This window comes from Budorcas taxicolor, chromosome 5 (assembly GCF_023091745.1).
Source record: "Budorcas taxicolor isolate Tak-1 chromosome 5, Takin1.1, whole genome shotgun sequence".
In the NCBI taxonomy this organism is placed as follows: Eukaryota; Metazoa; Chordata; class Mammalia; order Artiodactyla; family Bovidae; genus Budorcas; species Budorcas taxicolor.
Genome location: NC_068914.1, coordinates 64,473,499 through 64,500,603, shown reverse-complemented (window position 1 = coordinate 64,500,603; position 27,105 = coordinate 64,473,499). Strand labels below are relative to the sequence as shown.

The 27,105-nt window shown below is 41.2% G+C and overlaps 1 protein-coding gene across 1 annotated transcript in view; it reads left to right on the top strand.

Moving 5' to 3' along the window:
* Positions 1-27,105, top strand: part of ATP2B1 (ATPase plasma membrane Ca2+ transporting 1) — a 131,469-nt gene that overhangs the window by 42,314 nt on the left and 62,050 nt on the right. Inside the window, exon 2 of the mRNA XM_052640685.1 lies at positions 17,504-17,931. Coding sequence (XP_052496645.1) covers positions 17,724-17,931 — 208 coding nt within the window. The 5' untranslated portion in view covers positions 17,504-17,723. The remainder of the gene's footprint in view (positions 1-17,503; positions 17,932-27,105) is intronic.

The following is a 27,105-nucleotide window of genomic DNA, read 5'->3' as shown; positions in this document are numbered from 1 at the left end:
TCAGTATCGGTCCTTCCACTGAATATTCAGGGTTGATTTCCTTTAGCATTGACTGGCTTGTTCTCCTTGCAGTCCAAGGAACTCTGAAGCGTCTTCTTCTGCATGACAGTTCAAAAGCATCAATTCTTCGGCTCTCAGCCTTCTTCATGGTCCAACTCTCACATCCATACATGACTACTGGAAAAACCCATACCTTTGCCTAGACGGACCTTTGTCAGCAAAGTGATATCTTTGTCTCTCAAACACTGTCTAGGTTTGTCATAGCTTTTCTTCTAAGGAGCAAGCATCTTTTAACTTCATGGTTGCAGTCACTCTCTGCAGTGGTTTTGGAGCCCAAGAAAGTAAAATCTGTCACTGTTTCCACTCTTTCCCCATATATTTGCCGTGAAGTGATGGGACTGGATACCAAGATCTTAATTTTTTGAATGTTGAATTTTAAGCCAGCTTTCTGACTCTCCTCTTTCACCTTCATCAAGAGGCTCTTCAGTTCCTCTTTGCTTTCTGCCATTGAAGTGGTATCCTCTGCATATCTGAGATTGTTGATATTTCTCCTGGCAGTCTTGAGTCCAGCTTGTTTACTTGTCTTTCTCCCTCGTTTAGGCTGTAAACTTGAAGAAATTGCCGTGGATGTAGGGCTTTACTCAGGTATCAGTTCAGTTCAGTTGCTCAGTTGTCCAACTCTTTGAGACCCCATGTACTACAGCACATCAGGCCTCCCTGTCCATCACCAACTCCCAGAGTTTACTCAAACTCATGTCCATTGAGTCGGTGATGCCATCCAACCACCTCATCCTCTGTTATCCCCTTCTCCTCCCGCCTTCAATCTTTCCCAGCATCAGGGTCTTTTCAAATGAGTCAGCTCTTTGCAACAGGTGGCCAGAGTATTGAAGTTTCATCTTCAGCATCAGGCCTTCCAGTGAATATTCAGGACTGATTTCCTTTAGGATGGACTGGTTGGATCTCCTTGCAGTCCAAGGGACTCTCAAGAGCCTTCTCTAGCACCACAGTTCAAAAGCATCAATTCTTCACCACTCAGCTTTCTTTATAGTCCAACTCTCACATCCCTACATGACCACTGGAAAAACCATAACTTTGACTAGACAGACCTTGTTGGCAGAGCAATGTCTCTGCTTTTTAATATGCTGTCAAGGTTGGTCATGACTTTTCTTCCAAGGAGTAAGTGTCTTTTAATTTCATGGCTGCAATCACCATCTGCAGTGATTTTGGAGCCCACAAAAATAAAATCTGTCACTGTTTCCCCATCTACTTGCCATGAAGTGATGGGACCAGATGCCGTGATCTTCATTTTCTGAATGTTGAGTTTTAAGCCAACTTTTTCATTCTCCTCTTTCACTTTCATCAAGAGGCTTTTTAGTTCCTCTTCTCTTTCTGCCTAAAGGGTGGTGTCCTCTGCATGTCTGAGGTTATTGATATTTCTCCTGTCAATCTTGATTCCAGCCTGTGCTTCATCCAGCCCACTTTTCTCATGATGTACTCTGCATATAAATTAAAGAAGCAGGGTGACAGTATACAGCCTTGACATACTCCTTTCCTGATTTGGAACCCGTCTGTTGTTCCATGTCCAGTTCTAACTGTTGCTTCCTGACCTGTATACAGATTTCTCAAGAGGCAGGTCAGATGGTCTGGTATTCCCAGCTCTTTAAGAATTTTCCACAGTGTGTTGTGATCCACACAGTCAAAGGCTTTGGCATAGTCAATTAAGCAAAAATAGATGTTTTTCTGGAACTCTCTTGCTTTTTCGATGATCCAACTGATGTTGGCAGTTTGATCTCTTGTTTCTCTGCCTTTTTAAAATCCAGCTTGAATGTCTGGAAGTTCCCGGTTCATGTATTGCTGAAGCCTGGCTTGGAGAATTTTGAGCATTACTTTACTAGCATGTGCTGCTGCTGCTGCTAGGTCGCTTCAGTCATGTCTGACTCTGTGCAATCCCATGGATGGCAGCCCACCAGGCTCCTCCATCCCTGGGATTCTCCAGGCGAGAACACTGGAGTGGGTTGCCATTTCCTTTTCCAATGTATGAAAGTGAAAAGGGAAAGTGAAGTCACTCAGTCATGTCTGACTCTTCGCCACCCCATGGACTGCAGCCTACCAGGCTCTTCCGCCCTTGGGATTTTCCAGGCAAGAGTACCGGAGTGCATTGCCACTGCCTTCTCCAACTAGCGTGTGAGATGAGTCCAATTGTGCAGTAGTTTGAGGATTCTTTGGCATTGCTTTTATTTGGGATCGACCCTGGGTTTGATCCTCCAATCTGCATTGGAGACAGATTCTTTACCATCTGAGCCACCAGGGAAGCCCCTACTCAGGAACTTCAGGAACTTGTTTGGGACTAATAGGAACTTCAGAGAAAACAGATTCAGGAAGATAAGGATAATATTGGTGATTGAGTTTGATTTGCTGCAAGACATTCAGATGTTGAAACAGTTGAAAACATTGGCCTGGGGCTTGATCAAATGCTGTGATATAGGTTATGATGTGGTATTTGCTGTTCTGAGAGGCCTATGGAGATATCCTTGGGTGAGAACCTCATTTAAGATATGGTAAAAATGTAAAAAGCCAGGAAATATGTGGGCTGAGAATTGCCTAGAGACCTGGGAGTGCTAAGCAAGATAATGGAGAGGGGGGAAGAATACTGTCAAACGACACAAAAATATATAGGAGGATGAGGACTGAGAAGAAGCCCGAGATTGTTAATCAACACAAGCAGCCAACTCAGGAGTGAGGATGGATCCAGGTTGCTCATCACAGTGAGTGAGGATCCAGGAAGAGCTAAGAGCGACCTCATTCAGAGCTAAAGGATGGACTTACCAGCTGGCACTTACAGTAAAGAAAGTGAAGGTCGCTCAGTCACGTCCAACTCTGTGTGACCCCATGGACTGTAGCCTGCCAGGGTCCTCTTCCTCTGTCCATGGAATGCTCCAGGCCAGAATCCTAGACTGGGTAGCTGTTTCCTTCTCCAGGGCATCTTCCGCGGATTGAACTCAGGTCGCCCACATTGCAGGTGGATTCTTTACCAGCTGAGCCACCAGGGTAAAGAACCCACCTGCCAGTGCAGGAGATGCAAGAGGCACGGGTTCAATCCAGGGTCTGGAAGATTCCCGGGGGTAGGAAATGGCAACCCGCTCTATCCAGTATTCTTGCCTGTAGACTCCCATGGACAGTCTACATGGGGCCACAGAGAGTCAGATATGACTGAGCAGAGCAGAGATCTAGTTTGGCTAGTGAATTCCAGGAGGGGCTTGTTTTGGGAAGAGGAGGAGAGAACAGTCTTACGGGGTAGCGTGTATCTGGATATGGAAGTTGAAGGAACCAGTATAAAGTGGTGGTTGGGGCTTGCAGTGGCAGTTCAGGAAATAAGGTCTGGGAGTAGACTTGAGAAGCCCGGAGAGGCAGGAGCAGGAGGAAATTCAGGAGAATCTGAATAGAAAAATGAACAGGCTCGGATGCTGGAGATGTGTCAGGGGATCGTATGTGACGGAGAAAAACAAGTTTCTAATGGAACTAAGAACTCAATTTTTAAAATTTCTTCCACCGTTGCTCAGCCAGTTGATATGTCTTTTCAGGGGTAGCTAAGTAACCAGATGGGTGTAGGCTGAGAATGAAAGAGCACAGAGGACAGACGAGCAAAACTGCAGTCACTGGCCGTTGGGAAGCTAGCCTTTTTTAGGAAGGCAGGTATGATCAGAAAGGGTCTTGATTGCCTTTGAGCCTGAAGGTCAGAATGTCTACATAAGATTCCATTCTCTATAAGAGAAATAAAGAGAAGTTGTACCAGAGAGGAAGTCTTGAATATAGAACAGTTCGCAGTGAGCATGACTTGTAATGTGCAGCTCTCCCCTTGAATAGGAGTCACAGAGTACAAATCAGAGTCTTGGAAGGAAGGTCAGGAATTGTGTGAAGCCCGAGTTTAAACGATCATCAGTGTGATGTGTTGGGGTGGTTATGATTCAACACGTCCACTAGTGTCCTTATTCTTTGCGTTTTGGCGAGTGAACTATAAGTCAGCTTCTTGCCTCACATCATCTTAAAATAAACTTACCTTATATTTTAGCCAGATGCTTTGAATGCGTTGCAGAAGTGAGTATTGATATACTGGACCATTCTTTAGTGTCTGTGGCTGGAAAATGCCAAAGACTGTCAAGGTACTATCACACGGTTTAAAGGAAAAAAGGAGAGAAAGGAATGGAAAAGGGTCTTCTGCCCTTCGTTCTGTGTTCCGTTGTTTAAATATTGGAATAAATAGTCCTTGAAATCTAGAAGTTTTAATTAAGAAAACAGACAGCTCATGTTAAATTTACAGATGAGAGTTATGCTTCCTTAAATATTGCCAACTTTATTTTTGTGAGTTTGTTCTGTGACATAATGAGCATCCTGCCTCCTTAAGCAGTTAAGTGTAGGTTCTTGTGAACTGACAGGAGAGAAGCTCTTAAGAACTGAGTAGGCTGGTAGAGCAGCTGGTGTGACATTCAAGTGTTCATGTTGCCTTCGAGCTCCTGAACAGAAGGGGAAAAACACTGTTTTAATTTAGAAATCGCTTTCTTGACTATAGCTGAAATGCTCCAAGCCAGGGAGGCTAGAAAAATGATAGAACATTTCGTTCTCATATTTAACTGTAGATATAATATGTTCTTATATTTGTTAGTAAGCAGCACTGGATTATGTAAAATTACTTACTTCTGAGCTTTTCAGAGGCTCAGAGGGGTGGGGGCAGGTAGGAGAAGGTAGATCTCTGAATTGTAGTTATCTGTTAAATTCGTTAAAGTTTGATATATTTAGTTTAAAATCATTTTATGTAAATTCAGAATAAAGCAGTACATCTTCATGTTTCTTTGAAGGAAATTATTTGCAGCATTTGTGTAATACATCAGTATATTTGGTATTAAAAATCAAAGTAACGGCTATTTTTAGAGTATGGTCTACTTTCAAATATTCATGCAGATTAAGAATAGGATAATAAAGAACTGTGAGTAATTTGTTTCTATTGTTGTTGGGAAATTTGGGGTTAAGGTGGTAATCCAACAGTTTGTTCCTTAATCCAGTTTCAGGGATTACTTAGTATCTCTAATAGTGGTTGTCCAGACCAGTAGCGTCTCCATTGCCAGAGAAGTTTTTCGAAGCGCAAATTCTTCTTACGTCCTATCCTAGATCTACTGAACTGGAGTCAGAGATCGCCAGCAGTCTGTGGATTAAGGAGCCCCTCAGGTGATTCTGATGCAGGCTGAGGTTTGGGAAGCACTCATCGGTGCTCAGGACAACCTTTCCAGAGACACAGGCATCATCGGTGTTTGGGGCAAGATGGTTCCTTGACCCTAAAGCAAAAATATCTATAGTGAACTTGAAGATCTCTGTGTTGGGAATCATTCACACTACAATTTTATCATATATTCTGCTTAATTAAGGACTTTGATGTCATAAATAAATCATCCATGCTGGAAATGACAGATATCAAAAGAGTGATTGTCTTGCAGCCCCAGGGACGACAGTGAAGCCCCAGTTTAACAGGAACTGTTCTGCTTTGGGCTGACAAAGTTATTTCTTCATAAAGTAAAGACTAAGGAATGGGAGCTGTAGTGGGAACTACGATAAGGAAACTGGGTGTTTTTTTTCACACTTTCACTAAGCCAGAGTGCTATAGTGTGGGTTCATCATTTTAATTGAACGGTGAGATTCTGAGCCGTGCAAGGAAAAAAATGAGTCTTGTAAATGCACATACAGATAAATTTTTGTTGTTACCTACAAACTGATCTCACACTTGCTAACTGCAAATAGATGGAAACAATCATGGTCAGGATTGCAGTGCCACCCAGTCTCTCTCCACTGATTCCCTTGACAGTTAATTCAAGAAGGGGAACAAGCAGTGAAAAAGAGAACTGGCCACCAGAGATGGCACCATGGTGGGAACGGGAGTCAAACATCAGAGAAATGAAGGCGATAGAACATTTCAAGAGCGAAGTGGTTGGTAATAACAGAGGTTGCCACCAGGTCAGATAAAAGGGACTAAATGTGTCCATTAGATTCAGGAACAAGAGGGGTCAGTGATCACCTTGAAGAGTTGTTTCAGTGTGGCATAGGAGCAGCAGCTAGATAGAAATGGGGTGATCTGTGAGTTGGAGATGAAACAGAAATGGCAGATTTAAGAGGACGGTAGCTGGATGTGGGATTGAGGATCATTTTTCCAATGGACTTTTATGGGTGAGATTATTTCTTTATTATTTAGATCTAATCACTAACTTTCTTACATATTGATTTGGCATCATTTTAGCATGAGTAATCCTAACAAATTATTTCTCAAATAAATGCATCCTTTTTGCTAGGCTTTGTGAAGTTTTGAAACTCAGCATTATTACTTGGCATAGAGTCTAGCACCTGGTTAAGAACCACTGCCTTGTAGCAGTCATTGTATAATTTACTTGGAAATCTTAACTTACATTGTCTGAAAGAATTTAAAGGAAAGTTTGTGTATTTGCATACCAAACTGGTTTGAAAACTCTTTGAATCATGACTTTCTCTTAACAAACTAAACACCTAGCGTATTATTTTAAACAGAAGTTTAGAAGATTTTGTTTTGCTCTGCTGTTTTAATTGGCATTGATTACTTTTCAAATAGATTTTTAGCTAAGGTTCAAAAAAGAATGTCTCTATTCAGTAGACATGGAGCACCTACTATATTCCTGAGAGTGCTGGGGGTTAAAATTAAATGGCATGAATCCTGCCTTGAGTTCACAGATCATTGGGGAAGACAGAGTGGTAAACAAATCATTGCAGCCGTGTGTTAAAAGCGGTGCTAGAAGAACAAATTAGCGCCTCCACTATTCTAATCGACTTGCTTCCCACACTGAGAGATTTGCTGAAGCGGTCATGCTGAATTTATCACTGGCAGCATCTGTAACTTGCCCTTCCAAGTATTGTATTTAGTTTGTCTCTCAAAGACTGGTGGATAAGTCACTTGCTGGGAGGAGTAGGGCTAGTTTTTTTGTCAGCACAGACACAGCCATGATATTCATGAATCTGGGGGGACGTATAAATCAGGCCTTGTAGATAGTGCTTATTTTCTGCTTGTCAGTTCTTATGAAGCAAATCCTGTTCGGTGGATTTTATGTTGTATATGTGTATCGTTCTTTACACACCTGAGGTAAATTACCTTTCTAAACAAGCTTAATATTTTATGCAAGTGTGTATGTTTTCTTTAAGCCCCTTAAAATGCGATTAAAGTCAGTTCAGGGTAATATTAAAAGCAAACAGTCCCTTGGTTCTTCACAGTGTTTTAATGAAATAATTTGAATATAACAAAATCCTGTGAAAGAAACTTCCCGCCACTCATGGTCTTGTGATGTCTGTTCCTTCGTATGTATGATATTATATCGTCTGCTCTTTCCTCCATTATAGTCATATATTACAATAGGTACTTAACCTGTTCAACAATTTTTGTAAATTTTTATCATTTCTTATTAAAAATGTTTTAAGTTTTTTAAAACTTCATTTTAGGATATGAGTCAGGCAGGTGTAATGTTTTTTTCTGCCGAAGGTGACTATATAAGGAACTTGAAGGAGGGTAGTACCTCTTGTTTAAGATATGAAGATCAAAGGTAAATAAATGTTCAGTGTGTAGAAAGGATGCTTAGTCACCCGGTCGTGTCTGACACTTTGCCACCCCATGGTCTGAAGCCTGCCTGGCTCCTCTGTCCATGGGTTTTTTCACACAGGACTCCTGGAATGGATTACCATTTCCTCTTAAGTTTAATCATAGGTATACAGTCTGCCTCCCTTAGGGAACATTTAAGGTGGGGAGTTTCAGGTTGCTCACCCTGGCTGAGAGTTACTGCTAGTATCTGATGGGGTGGGGCAGGGAGGGGCTGGGTGAGGCTGGATTTCTGAATTTATGAAATAGTGCTCACAGTCAATAAAATGCCAATAGGAGCCACAGTGAGAAACAGCTATAAAGATACTGTCCCTCTTCTCATAGCTACCTGTCTACCACGGAATTTGAATGAATTTTTATGTTTTAAAAAAAAACTATGACAAGCAATAAATGCTGGAGAGGGTGTGGAGAAAAGGGGACCCTCTTACACTGTTGGTGGGAATGCAAACTAGTACAGCCACTATGGAGAACAGTGTGGAGATTCCTTAAAAAACTGGAAATAGAACTGCCTTATGACCCAGCAATCCCACTGCTGGGCATACACACCAAGGAAACCAGAATTGAAAGAGATACATGTACCCCAATGTTCATCGCAGCACTGTTTACAATAGCCAGGACATGAAAGCAACCTAGATGTCCATCAGCAGATGAATGGATAAGAAAGCTGTGGTACATATACACAATGGAGTATTATTCAGCCATTAAATAGAATACATTTGTATCAGTTCTAATGAGGTGGGTGAAACTGGAGCCGATTATACAGAGTGAAGTGAGCCAGAAAGAAAAACACCAATACAGTATACTAATGCATATATATGGAAATTAGAAAGATGGTAATGATAACCCTGTATGCGACATAGCAAAAGAAACACAGATGTATAGAACGGTCTTTTGGACTCTGTGGGAGAGGGAGAGGGAGAGGGTGGGATGATTTGGGAGAATGGCATTGAAACGTATAATATCATATAGGAAACGAATTGCCAGTCTAGGTTTGATGCAGGATACAGGATGCTTGGGGCTGGTGCACTGGGATGACCCAGAGGGATGGTACGGGGAGGGAGGAGGGAGCGGGGTTCAGGATGGGGAGCACGTGTACACCCGTGGCGGATTCATGTTGATGTATGGCAAAACCAATACAATATTGTAAAGTAATTAGCCTCCAGTTAAATAAATTTAAATTTTAAAAAATATATATGAAAATGGAGATAACTTGAGTCTTCTTTTTTGAAAGGCTGTCAGTCAGATGGGGTGTAGCAGCTTAGGTAGTAGTACCCATTTGAGGTATACTGCCAAGCTATTTCTTGATAGTAGCCTCCGTAGAACTTATAGGTTATGATTTATCCCATGTTTTAAATTTTGATCTTTCTACCCTTCTTTTAATGGTTTTTGTGAGCATTTAATGCTTGCTTTCTTTTGTTCTTTTTGGCAGTAGATGATGATGAGTGTTTGGTTTCATTGCTATAAAATGAACCAATGGATTTGATCTTCAACATGCCTTTCAGATGTTAAATTCTGATTGTTTGTTATGTAATAATTTTCTTAGCAGAATACTGGCTTTTTAAATTTTGTTCATTGTTGGTGTATTGATTTAGAAACTTATAACTTTTATCATTAAGTGAATGAAAATAAGCTGTCTTTATCTTTAGAGAGTCCCCTGCCAAACCCCAGATCCATAATTTGTGTTCCTATAGAAGGAGTCGTGGCTTTCCCTGGTGGCTCAGAGGGTAAAGCGTCTGCCTGCAATGCAGGAGACCTGGGTTCGATCCCTGGGTCAGGAAGGTCCCCTGGAGAAGGAAATGGCAACCCACTCCAGTAAAATCGCATGGACAGAGAAGCCTGGTAGACTACAGTCCATTGGATCGCAAAGAGTCGGACACGACTGAGTGACTTCACTTCACTTCTTCAGAAGGAGTCATGGACTAAGAATCTTTGTAAATACTTTTTTTTTTTTTAACTTTCATGTTTACTGAGATATATGATAGATCTAGTAAATAGAAATTTGACCTAACACTTAAGTTACTTTGGTATATGAATGAAAATTTGAAGACTTTGAGTTATTTCAGTGTAGATACCTTAAGAGAAATGTTGGAATTTCCTTGGGAAAGAATATATGAAATCAGAAGTAACTTCAGGTACTGAATTAATTACAGAATCTGTAAGCATTAAAAAATTAAAGATTAAGATTTAGGACTGTAACTTTTTCTGTTAGTTTTGGAATTTTATCCTGAGTTGGGAGTGATTTGGAAAAATCAAAATTACTTGGGAATCTTTAGTTGACTTGAAGGACACATTAAGAGATTAATGAAAGTTTAAATGAAAAGATTAGTTTCTAACAAATTTTGATTTGTAACCAGTTTGCATAAATCTAAAGTTGAAATTAATGAAATGTCTTTCCTAAGCTGATGACCACAATTAGCAGATCTTCAAATTAGATGTTATGTTTCATACACTGTATACAAAAAAGAGTAAGTTTTCCCATCTGGGTTATGTTGTCTTTGACCTAATCTTGTCTAAAAGGAATCTTGATTTTTAAAAGCTAAGCAGTTTAGGATCATAGCAATGGAGTGCTGAATAGAAGTTGTGTACATGTATAAAGCGTACTTACTGCATCAGGACTGATGGTGTTATTTTTTAAAACAGGGATGGACTTTCAAGACGTGTGTGTGTGTGTGCGCGCGCGCGCACGTGTGCTTAGTCACTCAGCTATGTCCAACTCTCTGCAACCGCATGGACTGTATAGCCCACCAGGCTCCTCTATCCATGGGGATTCTCCAGGCAAGAATACTGGAGTGGGTTGCCATGCCCTCATCCAGGGGATCTTCCCAACCCAGAGATAAACCCAGGTCTCCCGCGTTGCAGGTGGATTCTTTACCGAGTGAGCCACCAGGGAAACCTGTCAGGACTTGAGTCATCACCAGAACAAATGGGCTGTCTTCAAGTTTTGAACCGTCCTCCATACATTCTTTCAGTATAGCTTCATCAACTCCAAGGGTAGAGAGTCTAACTGACCAAGGGACCCTTTATTGGTCAGAGTTCTCCCTCTCCAGAGAAAAGAAAGAACCAATGGGAAATCTGTCTGTATAGTGATTTATCATCTACCCATATAGTGATTTATCAGGAGGAATTTGCTCAGGCAGTTACGGGGACTAAGTCCCACAATCTGCCGTCTACAAAGTAAAGACTCAGGGAAGCTTGTGGTTTCATTCAGATTGAAGGCCTGAGAGCCAAGGAAATCGATGGGTAATTCCCAGTCTGAGGGCCAAAGACTGGACAGTCAGGCAGGAAGTGGGGTACGATTTACCATTTTTTGTTTTATTGGGGTGGATTGGATGATGCCCACCTACATCACAAAGAGCGGTCTGTTTACTTAGTCTATTCATTCACGTGCTAATCTCATCCAGAAACACCGTTGTAGGCATACCCATAAATAATGTTTGGCCAAATATCTGAGCTCCATGGGATCTAGTCAAATTGACATAAAATTAATAACTGTTACAGATCCGTTCCAGTATGGCATGACTTGTTACTAACAAGTGCTGCCTCAGCCAAAAATCTGCCTCTCTGTAACTTTCTTTTCATACTAGCTGTGCCCTCCACTACAGAATATATCTAGTCACTATTCTACACTGCAAATTTTCAAATGTTTTATGCTGTCACTTATATGAGAAATCTACAATTCAACACAAATGAACACATCTATGAAACCGATAGACCCACAGACATAGCAAACAGACTTGTGGTTGCCTGCACACAAGTAGAAGAGTGGAGAGGGAGGGAGAAGGGGTCGGAGTCTGGGACTAGCCGATGTAAACTGTTATACACAGGATGGAGAAGCAGCAAGGTCCTACTGTGTAGGACAGGGAACTTTATTCAGTATCCCGTGATAAAACAGAATGGAAATGAATATGAAAAAGAATGTATATATGTATATGCATAACTGATTCCCTTTGCTATATAGCAGAAATTAACACTGTAAATCAGCAATACTTCAGTGAAAGTTTTTTTTTAAATTTCAAATGTTTGAAAATAGCCATCTTGAGATATTCGTCTCCTAAATTCTTTCCACATCTGTAATGGGCTGGTTTTCTGACGTCTCCAGCATTCTCTTTATTATTTTTCACACTGTGCATCTCATGGTAATTCAGACCTAACCAGTGCAAAGTCTAGTTGGCCTGTTTCTGTAATACATGTAAAAGTTGGCGCCCCTCTTTTGTTCGTTAGTCTTTTTGATGTATTCAGTCATCATATGCTTTATCTGTATAGCAGAGCCTCACCTATATTAGACTTAGCAGAATTCTGTTTATTTAGGTTTAGACATCTTAACGATAGAAATTTGTTTGTTGTTGTTTAGTTGCTAAGTCATGGCCAGCTCTTTTGTGGCTGTATGGACAGTAGCCCGCCAGGCTCCTCTGTCCGTGGGATTTCTCAGGCAGGAATACTGGAGTGGGCTACCATTTCCTTCTCCAGGGGATCTTTCTGACTCAGGGGTTGGACTGCATCTCATACATTGGTAGGCAGATTCTTTACCACTCAGGCACCAGGGAAGCCCAACAATAAAACTAGCTCACATGCATTTACAGTTTACTGTGTGCCGGGCTAAGTTCACATTGTCTTATGTACAGTCACACGTTTAGGGAGGCGTGTTATGTTGTGTCTGTGTTGCATGATCCTGTAACATTATAAGTGTGTTTGTGCAAGGCAAAGTAGGAAGGGTTTGTTAACTCCCTTTGTTAGTTTTTAGTACTCCTGTCATTGCTGCCTAAGACAGCTTGGGAATGGGAGGGGAAAGCACTTACATCATGTTAATGAACATCAAGCCAGTGCTTTGAGTAAACTGAACCTTTGTCTTTGAATGTACACTGTTGGGTTTCTTGTATGTCATATTTGTACAGTTGTGTTTTTGAAATTAAATGTAAGAGATCATACCTTTGTATTAATTATAGTTAACTTCCCATTCCCACCTGTCTTTCCAGATTCTAATTCTGTCATCTGGTACACTTGCTGAGTTAGCTAGCTTCAAGTCATCTATAGATTGGAGAAATATAACTTCTGTGTTTTCACATCACTAATAGAAGTTTAGAACAGTCGGGAATTTGGAACCCAATAATGCATTAAATAACACCTTTCAGGTTGTTCCTCTCATGCTAGTACACTTAGTTACAGTAGCATATGTTTTCTTGCCTGCAGGAATCATCATGTTACTGCATAATATAATAATCACTTTAGAGTTCAGTGTTTCATCCAACTCCATATTTCATCACCAAATTTATTTAGCTGTCCAGCTATTTCTTTCAGTTTTTCTAATGTGTGGTATTTTTGTTGTCCTCATCATTGTTGAGTCTAAATAATATCATACAGCCATTCTGTGATCCAGAGTCAGGTGAGCTTGTGAAAGAAAGCATTGATTTGTAACATTAACAAAACTGTCTTTTTATGAGCTTCACTCAGTGCTAAGACTTCATAGGCATCCTTTTGTTTTCTCTTGGGGTCCTGGCTGCCCATTCACAGTAAAGCTTATGTGTCATTTGGAATCCATCTCATTCTTTTTGAAGACTCTAGCTATTTTTGCCCAACTCTAGTCTTAAACCATCTGTCTTTTTATGTAATAACTCAAAGATTACCAACAGTTCTTGGATCAGAGACATTATCTAGGGATTCTGGGATAAATTATGTATGGAGATAGGTGTTTTCTTTAAAACCCCCCTCTTGTGGAGCCTCAGCTTCCAAGATTTCTTCTTAAACTTTTCAAATGGAAGATCAGAATCTCTTCATGAACAATGAGAAGCAAAGGAAATGTTCTACTTTCTGTTGTATCTCAGTTCTAAATAGTGTCTCTCTCTCCTGATTGTCATGGTGTAGCTAACAATAAAGAGCAAAGCTCTTTTGTTGTCCTTGGCATTTTGGCAGTTTACTGGTTAGGTGACTAGAAGCATGAATAATAGTAGGGAAGAGAGGAAAACAGAAGAGGTGTTAGACAGTCTAGAAATAGACAGCAGTTCGATTTATCATTTGTGGGTTAATTAGTGGTTCAGATAGTCCACTTTGGGAAGGTGGTTCATTTGCGTAGGGTAGTTTTCTCTGAACTTCTCTTTCTTTACACAGTAGGGGGAACTGAACGTGGTGATCGTGTACTTACCAAAGCCCTGCGAGTTGCAAAGTGATAGAAAAACCTCCAGAAGGAGTTTATTGACAAAGAACGAAACGATCACGGTTAGGACAGACTTTAGGTGTTGGTTGACACAGGAGCCCAAAGGATCCAGCACCGACAACTGTATTTTCTCCCTCCCTTCCTTTTAGACGCGTTCTCAGAGGCTTTCTACATCTCAGTTTTAAGTTCAGTAAGAAGAAACAAGTCTGTATTCCAGAGTCACAGCAGAAGCCCCGTTGCCCCCTGTTGGCCTTTGTTGAGTCACATGCACGTGACCGAACCCATCATCCTTATGGACAGGGCAGTATCCGGATATGGGGATGGACCACTGAGAGTTGGGGAAGGGCAGAGGTAGCAGATAACAAATACCACTCTAATGCCTAGTGAATTCTTGTCTTATCATATAAATTGGTACATTTGGTATTGTTGGACTGTTTAACCTACCAAAATTTCCATTTCAGCCTGATAAACGTGAAGACTTCAAGCAGAGACAGATAGTATAAGAAACATGACTTTAGATTTGCAAATAGGTTTCAGATTCTAGCTCTATTATGTATCCTTATTGTTGAGAAATTTAAGGGCCACCCAGTAAATAACACCCTTCTCTCTGGCGTGAATTTTGTCAAGAGAAAAGGCAAATATTGGCACGTAGGAATAAAAATACTACTTTTATTACTGACAAAAGCTGAAATGAATGACTTAGGTTTTGTGTGATAGCTGAGATTCTAGTATTGAACCCAGAACTAAACAGTTACTTACCTCCACCCCAGGCATTTTGAAGGATGCTAGGATTTTTTACCTGGGGGTCTGCCCCTACTAATTCAGACCAGATTGTGTGAGTCTTACGGACATGCTGTTTACAAAGAAGGCAAGGAGGTGAGGAAGCTCCTTGTTCTCGGAGAATCAGTCAAGCAGTTCATTTCGGCTCGATGATGATGGGTAGGAGGCCAGAACTTGTTGAGGAAAATTTCTCTTTCTGGAAACCGGAGGAATGGTGACATACATGCTTCCAACATGTAGACTGATGAATCTTAATTGTTTTATTTCTTAAATAAATAATAATGATTTACTCTAGGATTGGTGTGATGCTCAGATACCAAGAAATTTTAGGTAGGAAAACACAGAGATCGTAAAAATAACCACCCTCTCCAGCTTTTGAAGTTGAGTTATTATAATAATTGTTGTGTGAGTATGAACCCACTTTGCCAAGGGGATGAGTAACATGAGTAATAATTGGGCAAGCATAAGGATTTGTGAAGTGGGTGGAAGCAGGCAACGAAAGAAAATGTCTTACAGAATTCACAACTGCCACATCCCTGTAAACTTAAGCCAAGGCCAGCGAGCTTTTCCTTCCCCGGCCGTCTTTAAGCAGCGGGCAGAGAGAATCAGCACTTTGTCTGTTCTCCTGTCCAGGGGTCCTCACGTTGCACTCTCTGAACTACTAGCGTGTCACCTGATAGTTTGTTAGAAGCAGAGACTGTGGAGCCCGCCCTAGCCGTGCTGAAACTCTGCAACTGGCATCTGTAGTCTAACAAGTCCTCTAGCCAGTTCTGATGGATATTGAACTGGGAGAAACACACACCACGATTTTGCGAACATCCCTGTAACAATTCCATAGCTGAAGACCAGTTGCACTTGCAAGTAATCTTTTCTAGCTCCTCATCATTCGTGAAAGTGAAAGTCGCTCAGTTGTGTCCGACTCTTTGCGACCCCATGGACTATACAGTCTGTGGGATTCTCCAGGCCAGAACACTGGAGTGGGTAGCCTTTTCCTACTCCAGGGGATCTTCCCAACCCAGGGATCGAACCCTGGTTTCCTGCATTGCAGGTGGATTCTTTACCAGCTGAGCCACAAGGGAAGCCCAGTCATTAAGCATTTATTAAATATGGGCTTCTCTTGTAGCTTAGTTGGTGAAGAATCTGCCTGCACTGCAGGAAACCCAGGTTTGATCCCTGGGTCAGGAAGATCCCCTGGAGAAGGAAATGACTACCCACTCCAGTATCCTTGCCTGGAAAATCTCATGGACAGAGGAGCCTGGTGGGCTGCTGTCCATGGGGTCACAAAGAGTTGGACATGACTGAGCGACTAACGCTTACTTACTTAAATATGGGGCATTCCTACTCAAAGAAATTGAGTAGGTAAAATTGAGCCTAGTCTTGAATGCCCAACAGATATTAACATTAAGACTGTATTTTCATCGTATAGGTTTAGATAGAGTGGCACGGTGGTTATTTAAAAGACTAAATAGAGCCTCAAAATGTAGAAGGGATTGGTTAAAGGAGATAATGGAATGAGAAAGAAACTAGCGGGTATTGATTGTAATCTGTGTAGGGCACTTGAAGATAGGGGAGAAAAGGGGATGTGCAGAAGAGGCTTTTCAAAGGAACGATTACCTGAGCTCAGTTAACTCACTGAAGCTGAGGTGGACAGAATCAAAGATGATTGAAGAGCTGAAGCCCACATGATTAGGATGATGATAGTTGGGAAGGAGCTTTCCAATTAGGGAATAAAATGAATCCATTGTCAGGCATGTTAAGTTTGTGGTCCTAGTTGAAAAGGACATATATTGAAAGGGAAAAGTTGAGAGCTCGTTTTTAGTTGGTTTAGAGTAAGAGGAGAACTTGAAAGCACATTTGTCCCTTGGTATTGGCAGGAGATTGGTTCTAGGCCAAAACAGCCCCCCAACCCCCCAATACTAAAATCTGCAGATACTCATGTGGGCCGTCTATCTATGGGTTCCACATTTGCCCATTCAGCCAACCGGTTGTTGTGAAGAAAATTACAGTAATGCATTCACTCATTCTTGAAATGCTTACTGAATATCTAGCACGGGTCCGGCACAGTTCTAGGTTCTTAGAATATAAAAATGGACCAACCCGTGCCCAGCCTTCGGAACTAATGTTGTGGGTGGAGGGAGACAACAAATAAGTAAATAAGTGAGCAAGATAATTTCAGGTAATACTAAGGGCCAGCAAAGAAAATAGAGTAACAGTGAAGAGTGGCTAAGGGGTAGAGGATTTCTTCAGATAGCTAGTCGGTGAAGACCCGAGCTGGCAGCATGTGACAGAAACCAGCTGAAAAATGTGAAACAGGTGAAGGATAGTTTTAGGAAGCCAAGAGGTGCTGGCATCACAGAGTGGCCCAGGAGAACTGCAAGAAAGCAGGTGAGAAGGGTCCTGGTGCTTTTCGCCTTTTCAGGCACTCTTCTATATGAAAGGTTTGGAGAGAGGGGATAGTGTGTATTTGAAGGAACATGAGCTTAGAGGCATTCTAGGTCATTCATGTCAGGCATTTGTTGGCTGTGTAGAAACTCCTCAATTTATCTGAGCCCTATTCTTCTCAGTAGAGTAAGGAGTAATAACACCTCATGGGATTAAATTGTGATGATTAAGTGAGAGAATGAATTTAAAGCAGCTAACGTATTTCTTGTAACATGTGCTTAATGATAATTATCTCGATTGGTCATGTGAAATACAGTTTTATTTAATAATGGTGAAATAATCATGTCTCTTGATACCCAGTTTTATTTAGAAGTTATACTTTGAACTTTTATCATGCAAAACATTTTAAGGGGTGCTAGACTGTTATTTTTGCAGTTAAATGGTATATTTTGATAAGGTATCTGATGACAAAGTATGCTTATATGCATAACACTCTCAGATGGATTTTACTCACTTTAAATATTTTCTTCTTACAGATATGTACCTCTCATGACTGATAGGAAGAAACTAGTCATGGGCCAAAGGTCAAGATACTTCCCTGGGAAATGCTGCTGATGCTTCTTTACAAAGTCATATGATGAATGTTTGGTTTAAGAAAGATTTTCCTATTTAAGAGATTTTCATCTTGGAAATATATCAAGTGAAAATTATAGAGTCTTTTGGGAAACATTTTCCTCCTAATAAATTATACCTGTAATGGGCGACATGGCAAACAACTCAGTTGCATATGGTGGAGTAAAAAACTCTTTGAAGGAAGCTAATCACGATGGAGACTTTGGAATTACACTCGCAGAGCTGCGAGCCCTCATGGAGCTCAGGTCCACAGACGCATTACGGAAAATACAGGAAAGCTATGGAGACGTCTCTGGAATCTGCGCCAGGTTAAAAACATCTCCCAATGAAGGTGAGCTGTGTTACATCCCTCTTTAGTACTTTGTTCAGTAAGTCCTGTGATTGGCTCATAAAGAAGCATGCTTAAATTGTCTTAGCTGTTGTTTGATGATGCCATACTTTTTTAACATTTAAGGTGGTTTAGCTATCAGGTTCGGAGAAGGCAATGGCACCCCACTCCAGTACTCTTTCCTGGAAAATCCCATGGACAGAGGAACCTGGTGGGCTGCAGTCCATGGGGTCTCAAAGAGTTGGACACGACTGAGCGACTTCACTTTCACTTTTCACTTTCACGCATTGGAGAAGGAAATGGCAACCCACTCCAGTGTTCTTGCCTGGAGAATCCCAGAACAGGGGAGCCTGGTGGGCTGCTGTCTGTGGGGTCGCACAGAGTCGTACACGACTGAAGCGACTTAGCAGCAGCAGCAGCAGCTATCAGATTGGTGTAAAGTAACTTTAGATCAAAAAATAGTATTGCACAGTAATTTATTTTAAGTTGGTGGGAGGAAGGATTTCGTACTGTCACACATGTTGCTGCTTGTTTTTTAAAGAGCATGGTTGTCTTTCCACTTGAGCTTTGGAGGGTGGAACCAGGCTTGGTAGTTCCCAGGAGATTCTGTAGAAATAAACCCTGCTCACTATCCTTCATTTTGCCAGGCAGCTTAAAATAGTTTTCACTGCCTGTAGCTGACTGAGTTGTTTTTTGTTTAAAAAAAAAAAAAAAAAACCTAAAACTTTAGCAATTTGTTCAGAAGGTAGCAGAGCAAGTGGAGTAGATTAGATGGCAATTTTTTATTTAGCAGACATTTCCTTTGATTAAAAATAGTTCCCAATCTTAGAATTATATTCAATTTCCGTGTTCAAAGAAGTCTTCGGTTTTATAATCCTTGATTTGTAGTAAATTTCTTTTTGAGAAGCAGCAGAATTCATTATAACTTCATTACATTATGGTCTTTGAAGGGTTTTCAAAGGATGACCGTTTTTTTATACACTGATCATGTTAAACGTGAAATAAGGTTAGGGATTTTCAGGGAGGCATTTCTACACACTGCAAAGGAAGCGGCAGGCAAATACATGAAGGTGAGTGTTTGGTGGTTACAGTTTATTTTAGTAAGAATAGGTGGTTAGTAGTGTTAAAAGTCTAAAGGATATTAGTATATATCCTTTATATCTTTATGTAGAAAGGAGTATCTGTCTAAAGTCAGTTCTAGAGAAATCATTTTTCCGGAAGCATCTTATGCCGTGCCACTACTTGTGATAAATTTTGGGGTAATAGCAAAAAGTCATTTCCAAAATTGTCAAAAGAATTTTAAATCATACCAAAAGATTCTTTGAAACCCTTATATAATTCTGTGTGAATTGCTCATTGTTTTAATGATGGGTAGTTACTTTAATTTTTCTGAGGAAGCTGATGTCAATATTCCCATTTCCTTAAAGGGCTTCCTCAGGTCACTTGGAATATGTTCTTTTTTCTGTAAAGTCTTCCAGATGGTCTGGATCTTTTCCTCAAGTCAGAACCACTGGAGACATGGACTTCTCAGTTACACCTTAAATATGCTGCACCATTTTAAGAGCTGCTTCAAGGAATCCGGAACAGACACATGGGCTTGAAGCAATGTAATATGACAAAATTGTAGCTTGTTCATTATGCAAGTCTTACTTTAAAGTTTCAGCTAACTTCATATGACTTTAGAGATTTGTACATTACTTACACTATTCTCAGTTGGTTGATTCAGTAATTTAACCATCTGTGCTTAACTACATTTAATCTAAAACCTAATCATTGGATGTTTTGGTATCACCAAATTGATCAAAAGCATTAACATTTTTTAAAAACCCTCAATATAACTGAAAGTGATACTGAACTTTACTTTGAAACCTGCCCTTAACTGTGCTTTCCCCAACCATAGCTCTGTGTTTCCCTACTATTAGTTACTCAGAACTTTTGTCTACTCATAACTAAAAATCCCTCCGTGGTGTGTTATTTTTAATGGACTTAGTTTCTGTTTAGTTTGCACTGCAATTTCTTTTCTTCTCTTATTTCAGACAGTGCTCCTTCCGTTGATTTTGGTTTAATTAGTGAAGTTTCTTAAATTAACTGAAAAGTTACACCTAATACGTTAGTTTCTAAATTTAGGGGAAGGGAATGATTATGTACCTCTTTTATGACGTCATGAAAGTTGTGGATAGTCTGTAGAAATATTCAACACTCAGAATTGTGTATGTTTTATTGCTGTTTTGTGCTATTAAACGAGTGAATGCCGTTTCCCCCTCATTTACTAGAACACTCTTGCTCACCTTTCTTCTAGTATAGTGAATGTAATTTTTGTCAAAATTTGTACAGACTTTTGTCTCCTACTCTTTATATGTAGCTTGTCATTGTGAAGTATTCTTTTAAAGAATTTTATAAGCATTATATTTGTACTTACACTCCTTATAAGAATAAATATAAACAACAACAGCTTTCACAAGAATGTCATTTCCAAAGGAATAGTTCTAGTTTAATTTAGAAATAATTCACTCAGAAAGCTAATGAATATTTTGTCACTGATCAACTAGGCAAATGATAACAAGTGACTCATCATTGGGGAGGTTTTATGCCCGAGTAAAATGATCTAGACAATAAGTAGCCTTTTGTTAGTATGATCATGGAAAGTGAGATAGAAATACGATTCTGCAGCGTACAGGAATTTTGTTTAGGTAAAACTGATGTTTATGTGTCCCTTTAGTTGTTTCATTCATTAATTTCTTCATTGATACCTACAGTTTTTCATCAGATCTAGGTCATTGTCGTATATTTTATATAATCCCTAAAAAAAGAATTAGTGTTGGGAGTTGCAAGTGTATAATTGAATTACATTCCAATTTCAGAGATGTTAATACAAGGTAAGAATATGTGATCAGGCTTCCCTGGTGGCTCAGAGGGTAAAGCGTCTGCCTACAATGCGGGAGACCGGGGTTCGATTGTGTTTATTGGGTATCTTCTATCTGATTGTCACTTTTCTAGGCTGTGGGCATATGCATGCATGCTAAGTCGCTTCAGTCTTGTCAGACTCTTCGTGACGCTGTGGACTGTAGCTGGCCAGCCTCCTCTGTCCATGGGATTCTCCAGGCAAGAATACTGGAGTGGGTTGCTGTTTCCTTCTCCAGGAGATCTTCCCAACTCAGGGATCAAACCTGTATGGTTCTTTACCACTGGCACTACCTGGGAAGCCCTCTGGGCATACATCAATGAATAAAACAAAACTGGGTGCCTTATTTTTCCACCCAGGAGACAAGTTCACAGGACAAATAAATGAGATGTGGGAAGAAAAAAAAAATGAGATGTGTGTGATGTTAGTGACAATATGCCTAAGAGAAAACTGGAGAAGAAAAGTCAAAAATATTAGGGGTGTAGATCTCAGATTGCTCTAAAGTCTGGAGGAACAGTTGAAGATGTTGAGAACAACACAGTGGTTTTTGTGCCAGCTTGGTAGTTAGCACTAAGAAATATTAACTTATCCTCACAACGACTCTATCCAATCTACAGCCCAAGAACCCACAGCACAGAAAGGCTAAGCAGCTTTGCTGAAATCTTACAGCCTATAAGCCCAGAGGAAGGACTCAAACCTAGACATTCTAGCTGCAGAGAACATGCTTTTAACTGCTATAGTGTACTGCCTGTTGTAAAAGCTCACCTCATTCAGTGTGCAAAAGAGTTGAGATACTGAGAATGGAGTATCTGTGTTCTCTCTTCACAGTAGTTTTTTTTTTTTTTAATGACAAGAATTACATAATGGAAAAAAAAGTGGGGGTTTATCAGTCAGTGTTTAAAATATGCCCTACTAAGGAAGTTGTGTTTCTGTGCCTTCTCATTTGGCCTGCTAACTCACTGCTTGTTTTCTAGCAGACTAGTACTTGACTGAGTTTGAACCTTACTGTTCATGTACTGATCAATAGGAAGTGTTTGAAGCCAGATGTGATTTTCGTATTAAAAACTTCCTCAGTTCAGTTCTGTCGCTCAGTTGTGTCCGACTCTGTGCAACCCCATGGACTAGTGGTTCTGATTGATCATCTTCACTCTTAAAAGAATTAGAACTATAAATTTCAGTGTAAACTGGAAATGTGAGTTATTCATATTTTTAGTTTTATCTGTTATCAAGCACCTAGCTTACAGTCTCCCCAGACTCCAAGAAAGAACTTTTATGCCAAAACAACCTTGTAACAAAGTAACCTCACTGTATAAAGTTGTCATTGCAGTTTTGTTCTTCTGTATCATTACTATTTCCTTACATTAACTTTTAAACCTTCTCTCGCGATCTATTTATTTTTACACTAGCTTTTGCTATCTTTTCCATTTTAATGTGTTCCTTGTGTTATCTATAGTATATTTTTTATTGGATGGTAGAATAGACTCTAGTAGTAAGATTTACAGAGTACAGATCTCAGCCCTTGGTATCATTTTGTATTCGTAGCACTGTATTAAGCAAAGGATAAAAATCAGACAGTTACTGAATGGTCTTCTGTAAGAGGCATGGCTCTGTGGATTTATAAAGGATAGGAAAGCAAAAAGAGACACCAGGCTTTCTAAGGTGGGAGTTGCTAAAATTAGAAGAGAACAGAGGTGGTGGGGGAGGGAAATGAGGAAACTGTGGTAGAGAGAAACAAAAGTAGGTAAGGTAGGAAGCAGGATAGCCAACAGCAGTTGTCCCTGGCTGACTGATGTCTCCGTCATGTTTCAGATGGCAGCTTCTGTTTGCACTTGCTGGCGATGAGGCTGTTGGTCACGTTGTGCTTTGACCATGTCTTCATGATGTAATATAACAAAACGGGCATTCACACATGGAAATGTATTTTAGCTCCCTAAAGAAGCCAGCCTTTGCCCAGGATAAATCCTTATTGACTTAGAGGCTGCCGCAGGAGCACAGTGATTCCCTGATGTACGTGTTTGGTGATGCCAGTCGGCACAGCCATTGTAGGCACTCGACAAGGATTTGCATGGTGGTGGTATGCCAGCCACGTATGTTCTAATACTTGTGTACAGTTACCAATGAGGGTGTTCTGTTGATGATGCTGTGTGACCTAGTCCTAGAAATTTACTCCTGCTATGATAATTAGCATACCCCAGTTTTAAAATATAGAGAATTATACATTTAATACTTGCTCTGGTTACCAGTTTTCATTGCTTATGAGTTTGTTGAAGATAATTGCAATGCTGACTCCTCCTCAAATCTTGTAGCATATATATTATTTTGTAAGGCTGTACTTGATAGAGTCTGAAGCGGCATCGCGTTGTTCGTTTTTCCAGGTTCAGTTTTTTGAATATAATATTTCCTTCTCAGAGCCTTCTCTTCTGCTTTCATAACACTATGCTCTCAAGGTTTGCTTTTTCCTGTCTGACCGGTTTCATCCGCCTCCTGTGCTTTCCTTTCCATGTCGGCAGGCCTTGGGTTTCCGATCACGGGGCGCTCGCCTCTTCATCTCTGCCTTCTCCCTGGGTGATGCTCTCCGCTTCTAAGACTTCCCATCTGACTCCGACATCCGTGGCACCAGTCCAGGCTTTTCTCGCAGCCTTTGGGGCCAAAAGCTCAGTTGCTAGTAGACATCTTCATTTCCCCAGCCTCTCCAAACTTTCCCTTCGGAAGGGATACTTCCCCATTCCCCCCCTCTCTGATGAAACTGTCACCCACCTTGCTAGGTAGACTCAACTTTGATAGGAGTCTTTCGCCTGTTCTTACTCACTGGGTCGACAAAACATGGAAATTCCATGACTCCTGCCTCTTAACTCAAGGCGTCTGCTTCTCTAGCTCCCCACCACCCTGGTTGAGGCTGCTGTCTTTCTCTTGCATAATTCAGGTAACAACATACTAACGGGTGTTTTTTCCTGTCTCCCTTCGCACTGCCTGTCACTTTCCTGCTGAAAGCTGGTAGAGGTGTTGCACTTGCTCTTAGAATGAAGTTCAGACTTCTCACTTAGATTAACAGATGTCTTTGGGGTCTGGCTCCTGCTTACTTCATCTCATCTCTTGGCTCCTCAGTGTTTGAGGCATAGCAAACTTTTCAGTTTTCTGAAATACTGTTGTGCCAAGCTCATTCTTATTCCCGGTCTTGTGATCTCTTCACCTTAAACATGCTACCTCACCCTTCCTGTGACTGTCTCTTAATCATTCCTGAGAGCTCAGGTTTGGTATCTTATATTTCCCTTATCCACCCCAACTCCCTAAATTTGGATTCCAGTTCCTTTTGCTGGCTTCCGGTAACATCCTCACCACCCCCATCATTACTGCTTAACACTCTGGGTTGTGATTAACTGATTGCTTGTCGGTCTGCCCCACCAAACTACGAGTTCCTTGAAGGCAAGTGCCGGAGAAAGGCATCCCGTCTGACTCATTTCCCTTTGTATGTTTTTGCCTTTCCTTATCTGGCCTGCGGTTGGCGTTCAGGAACAAAGCCTGAGTTTGACTTCAGATAGTGATTCACTTAAATTTGAGGGGAGTCTCCTTCTTTTTTGAAATTGAGAATATGATGAGAGTATTGATCTGTTTTTCAAAAAGAATCAGCACAGATCTGCACATACTTTCTTGGTCTGCATCTTTTCCTGTGTTGCTGCTGTTGAGTCACTAAGTTGTGCCCAACTCTTTGCAACGCTGTGAACTGTAGCCCACCAGGCTTCTATGTCCATGGGATTTCCCAGGCAAGAATACCAGAGTGGGTTGCCGTTTCCTCCTCTAGGGGATCTTCCCAACTCGGGGCTCAAACCCGTGTCTCTTGCATTGGCAGGCGGATTCTTGACCTCTGTGCCACTTGGGAAGCTATGTTTTCCTGTGACCCTCACTAAAAAAAGGCATCACTGTTCCACATACAGAACATACTCAGAAATGCTGACATAATCTCAAGCAGAAAATTTGAGATTAGGATGTGCTGTGTATTAGCCATGATTCTCGGTTAAATCCATCTGCTCTCTCCATTTCAGTGCTTTTTCCTCTTCATTTTCTAAATTGAGACATGGTTTTATTAGCCTCAGCAGTTGGAATGCTACATTTTCTGGTAAAACATCAGTATCTTGATAGCGTTTGCATTTTTTCCCATAATATGTCTCTTTCAGATATACAGACAGTATTCTTGAGCCATTATCTATTCATAGAATGGTGGATCCAGACCCCGAAAGCATAAATTCTGAGGCTACTTTTGATGGGTTTTTAATCTGTTTTCAAATCCGTTTCCTCTTTGTGAAGCTAACTGGGCCATTGAAAGATCAATGCCTTGGCCTCATCGCTGCTCCACTACAATCTGTGGAGCCAGTAGGTCTAGTCAGAAGAGTTCTCATTCTATCTGTCTGTTATTTTTTCTAAATGATTTGATACCATATCATCTATTTTTAAAGCTAGGACCGTGTAGTCTCATTACCAATTTCAACAGGGCTTACCTTTCTCTTCCCCACACAGTTTGCTTTTCTCCCTCCTCACAGTGGAAAGGTCTTCCTATACGTGTAGCAGCCTGACACCCATGCCCTGGGTTCCATTCCCAACCGTGGCTTCTTCAGAGGTTTGCTCTAGATTAACTAGTCTGTGTCACCAGTGTGGTCGATCATTTCAATTGCTAAATAACTTGCCTTAATATCCGTCAGTTCAGTTCAGTTGCTCAGTCGTGTCCGACACTGAGACCCCATGAATCGCAGCACGCCAGGCCTCCCTGTCCCATCACCAACTCCCGGAGTTCACTCAGACTCATGTCTATCGAGTCGGTGGTGCCATCCAGCCATCTCATCCTCTGTCGTCCCCTTCTCCTCCTGCCCCCAATCCCTCCCAGCATCAGAGTCTTTTCCAATGAGTCAACTTTTCGCATGAGGCGGCCAAAGTACTGGAGTTTCAGCTTTAACATCAGTCCTTCCAAAGAACACCTGCGACCGATCTCCTTTAGAATGGACTGGTTGGATCTCCTTGCAGTCCAAGGGACTCTCAAGAGTCTTCTCCAACACCACAGTTCAAAAGCATCAATTCTTTGGCGCACAGGTTATATCTGTCACTCATCTTTAAAAAAGCAGAATGGTTTTATTTATCCATTTTGTAGTAAAGAGCAAAATAAAGCAGTAAAGCATTAAGGTAAAATGTGGCACTGAGGGCAGCAGCGCTGTGGTTCACCTCTGTGTGCATGTGTGTTCAGTCGTGTCCAGCTCTCCGCGACGCCATGAACTGCAGCCCGCCAGGCTCCTCTGCCAGTGGGATTTTCCAGGCAAGACTGCAGAGGTGGGTTGCCTTTTTTTTCCCCTTTACTCTGTTTCCTTGACTGCTCTATTTCTTGTCATTGTATCACATGCCTGGCAGTTACCTGTGCTCATTGTTTCCACTTAACTCATTCCCAGACTAGCTTCCATGCCGCCTCTTGGAGGTTCCTTATCAGTCATCAGCCCCCATCTAGTGAAGGCCAGTTGTCCAGTCTGTCTTCATTTTATTCCACCTTTGCAACACCATTTGATATGATCAGCCACATCATCCTTTTTAAAAACTGGCTTTCTGTGGTACTCCATGAACGTGTGTCTCTGTGTGTGTGTGTCCCCATTTCTTTGCGGTTGCCTTTGGTGTTTTGAGAACCCTCTCTGACCATCAAATGTTGGAGTGCCCCAAGGCTCCCACCTCAGTCTGGCTTCCTTCTTGTCAGTGGACTCTAGCTTTCCAGGGGCTGCCATGAGGCTCATGGCTCCAGAATCATCTGTATAATAAGACTGTCTGGCTCAGATCTCTCCCTGAGTTCTGAATATGGATAACCAGCCACCTACTAGATATTTCCACCTGTTTGTCTAATAGGCATATCATGTTTAACCCTGTAAAGCAGAACCACGAACTCCTGCCTCCCTTTTCCCACCCAGTTCTGCTGTTCCCAAAGCCTGCCGTATCTTGATAAATGTCGCTATCTTCCATCCATTTAGGTGCATGGGCAAAAAAGAATCTAGGTATTGTGCTTTATCCTTCTGTTTTTGTTTTTTTTTCCTTTCATCCTCACCCAGTCCTTCAGCAAGTTCTATCTGATTTCCGTACAAGATGCCTGGAAGATTCAGGGGCTCTGCCTCCGGTTTGGAAACCCGGAGCCACCCACCACCACCTCTCATTTTGTACCGTGGAGACCAGTGCTCTCCCGGCTGGTCTTCTCCTCCACTCCAGTTTGTCCTTCAGCCAATTTAAATGAGATTAGTTACCACTACCCTCCTGTG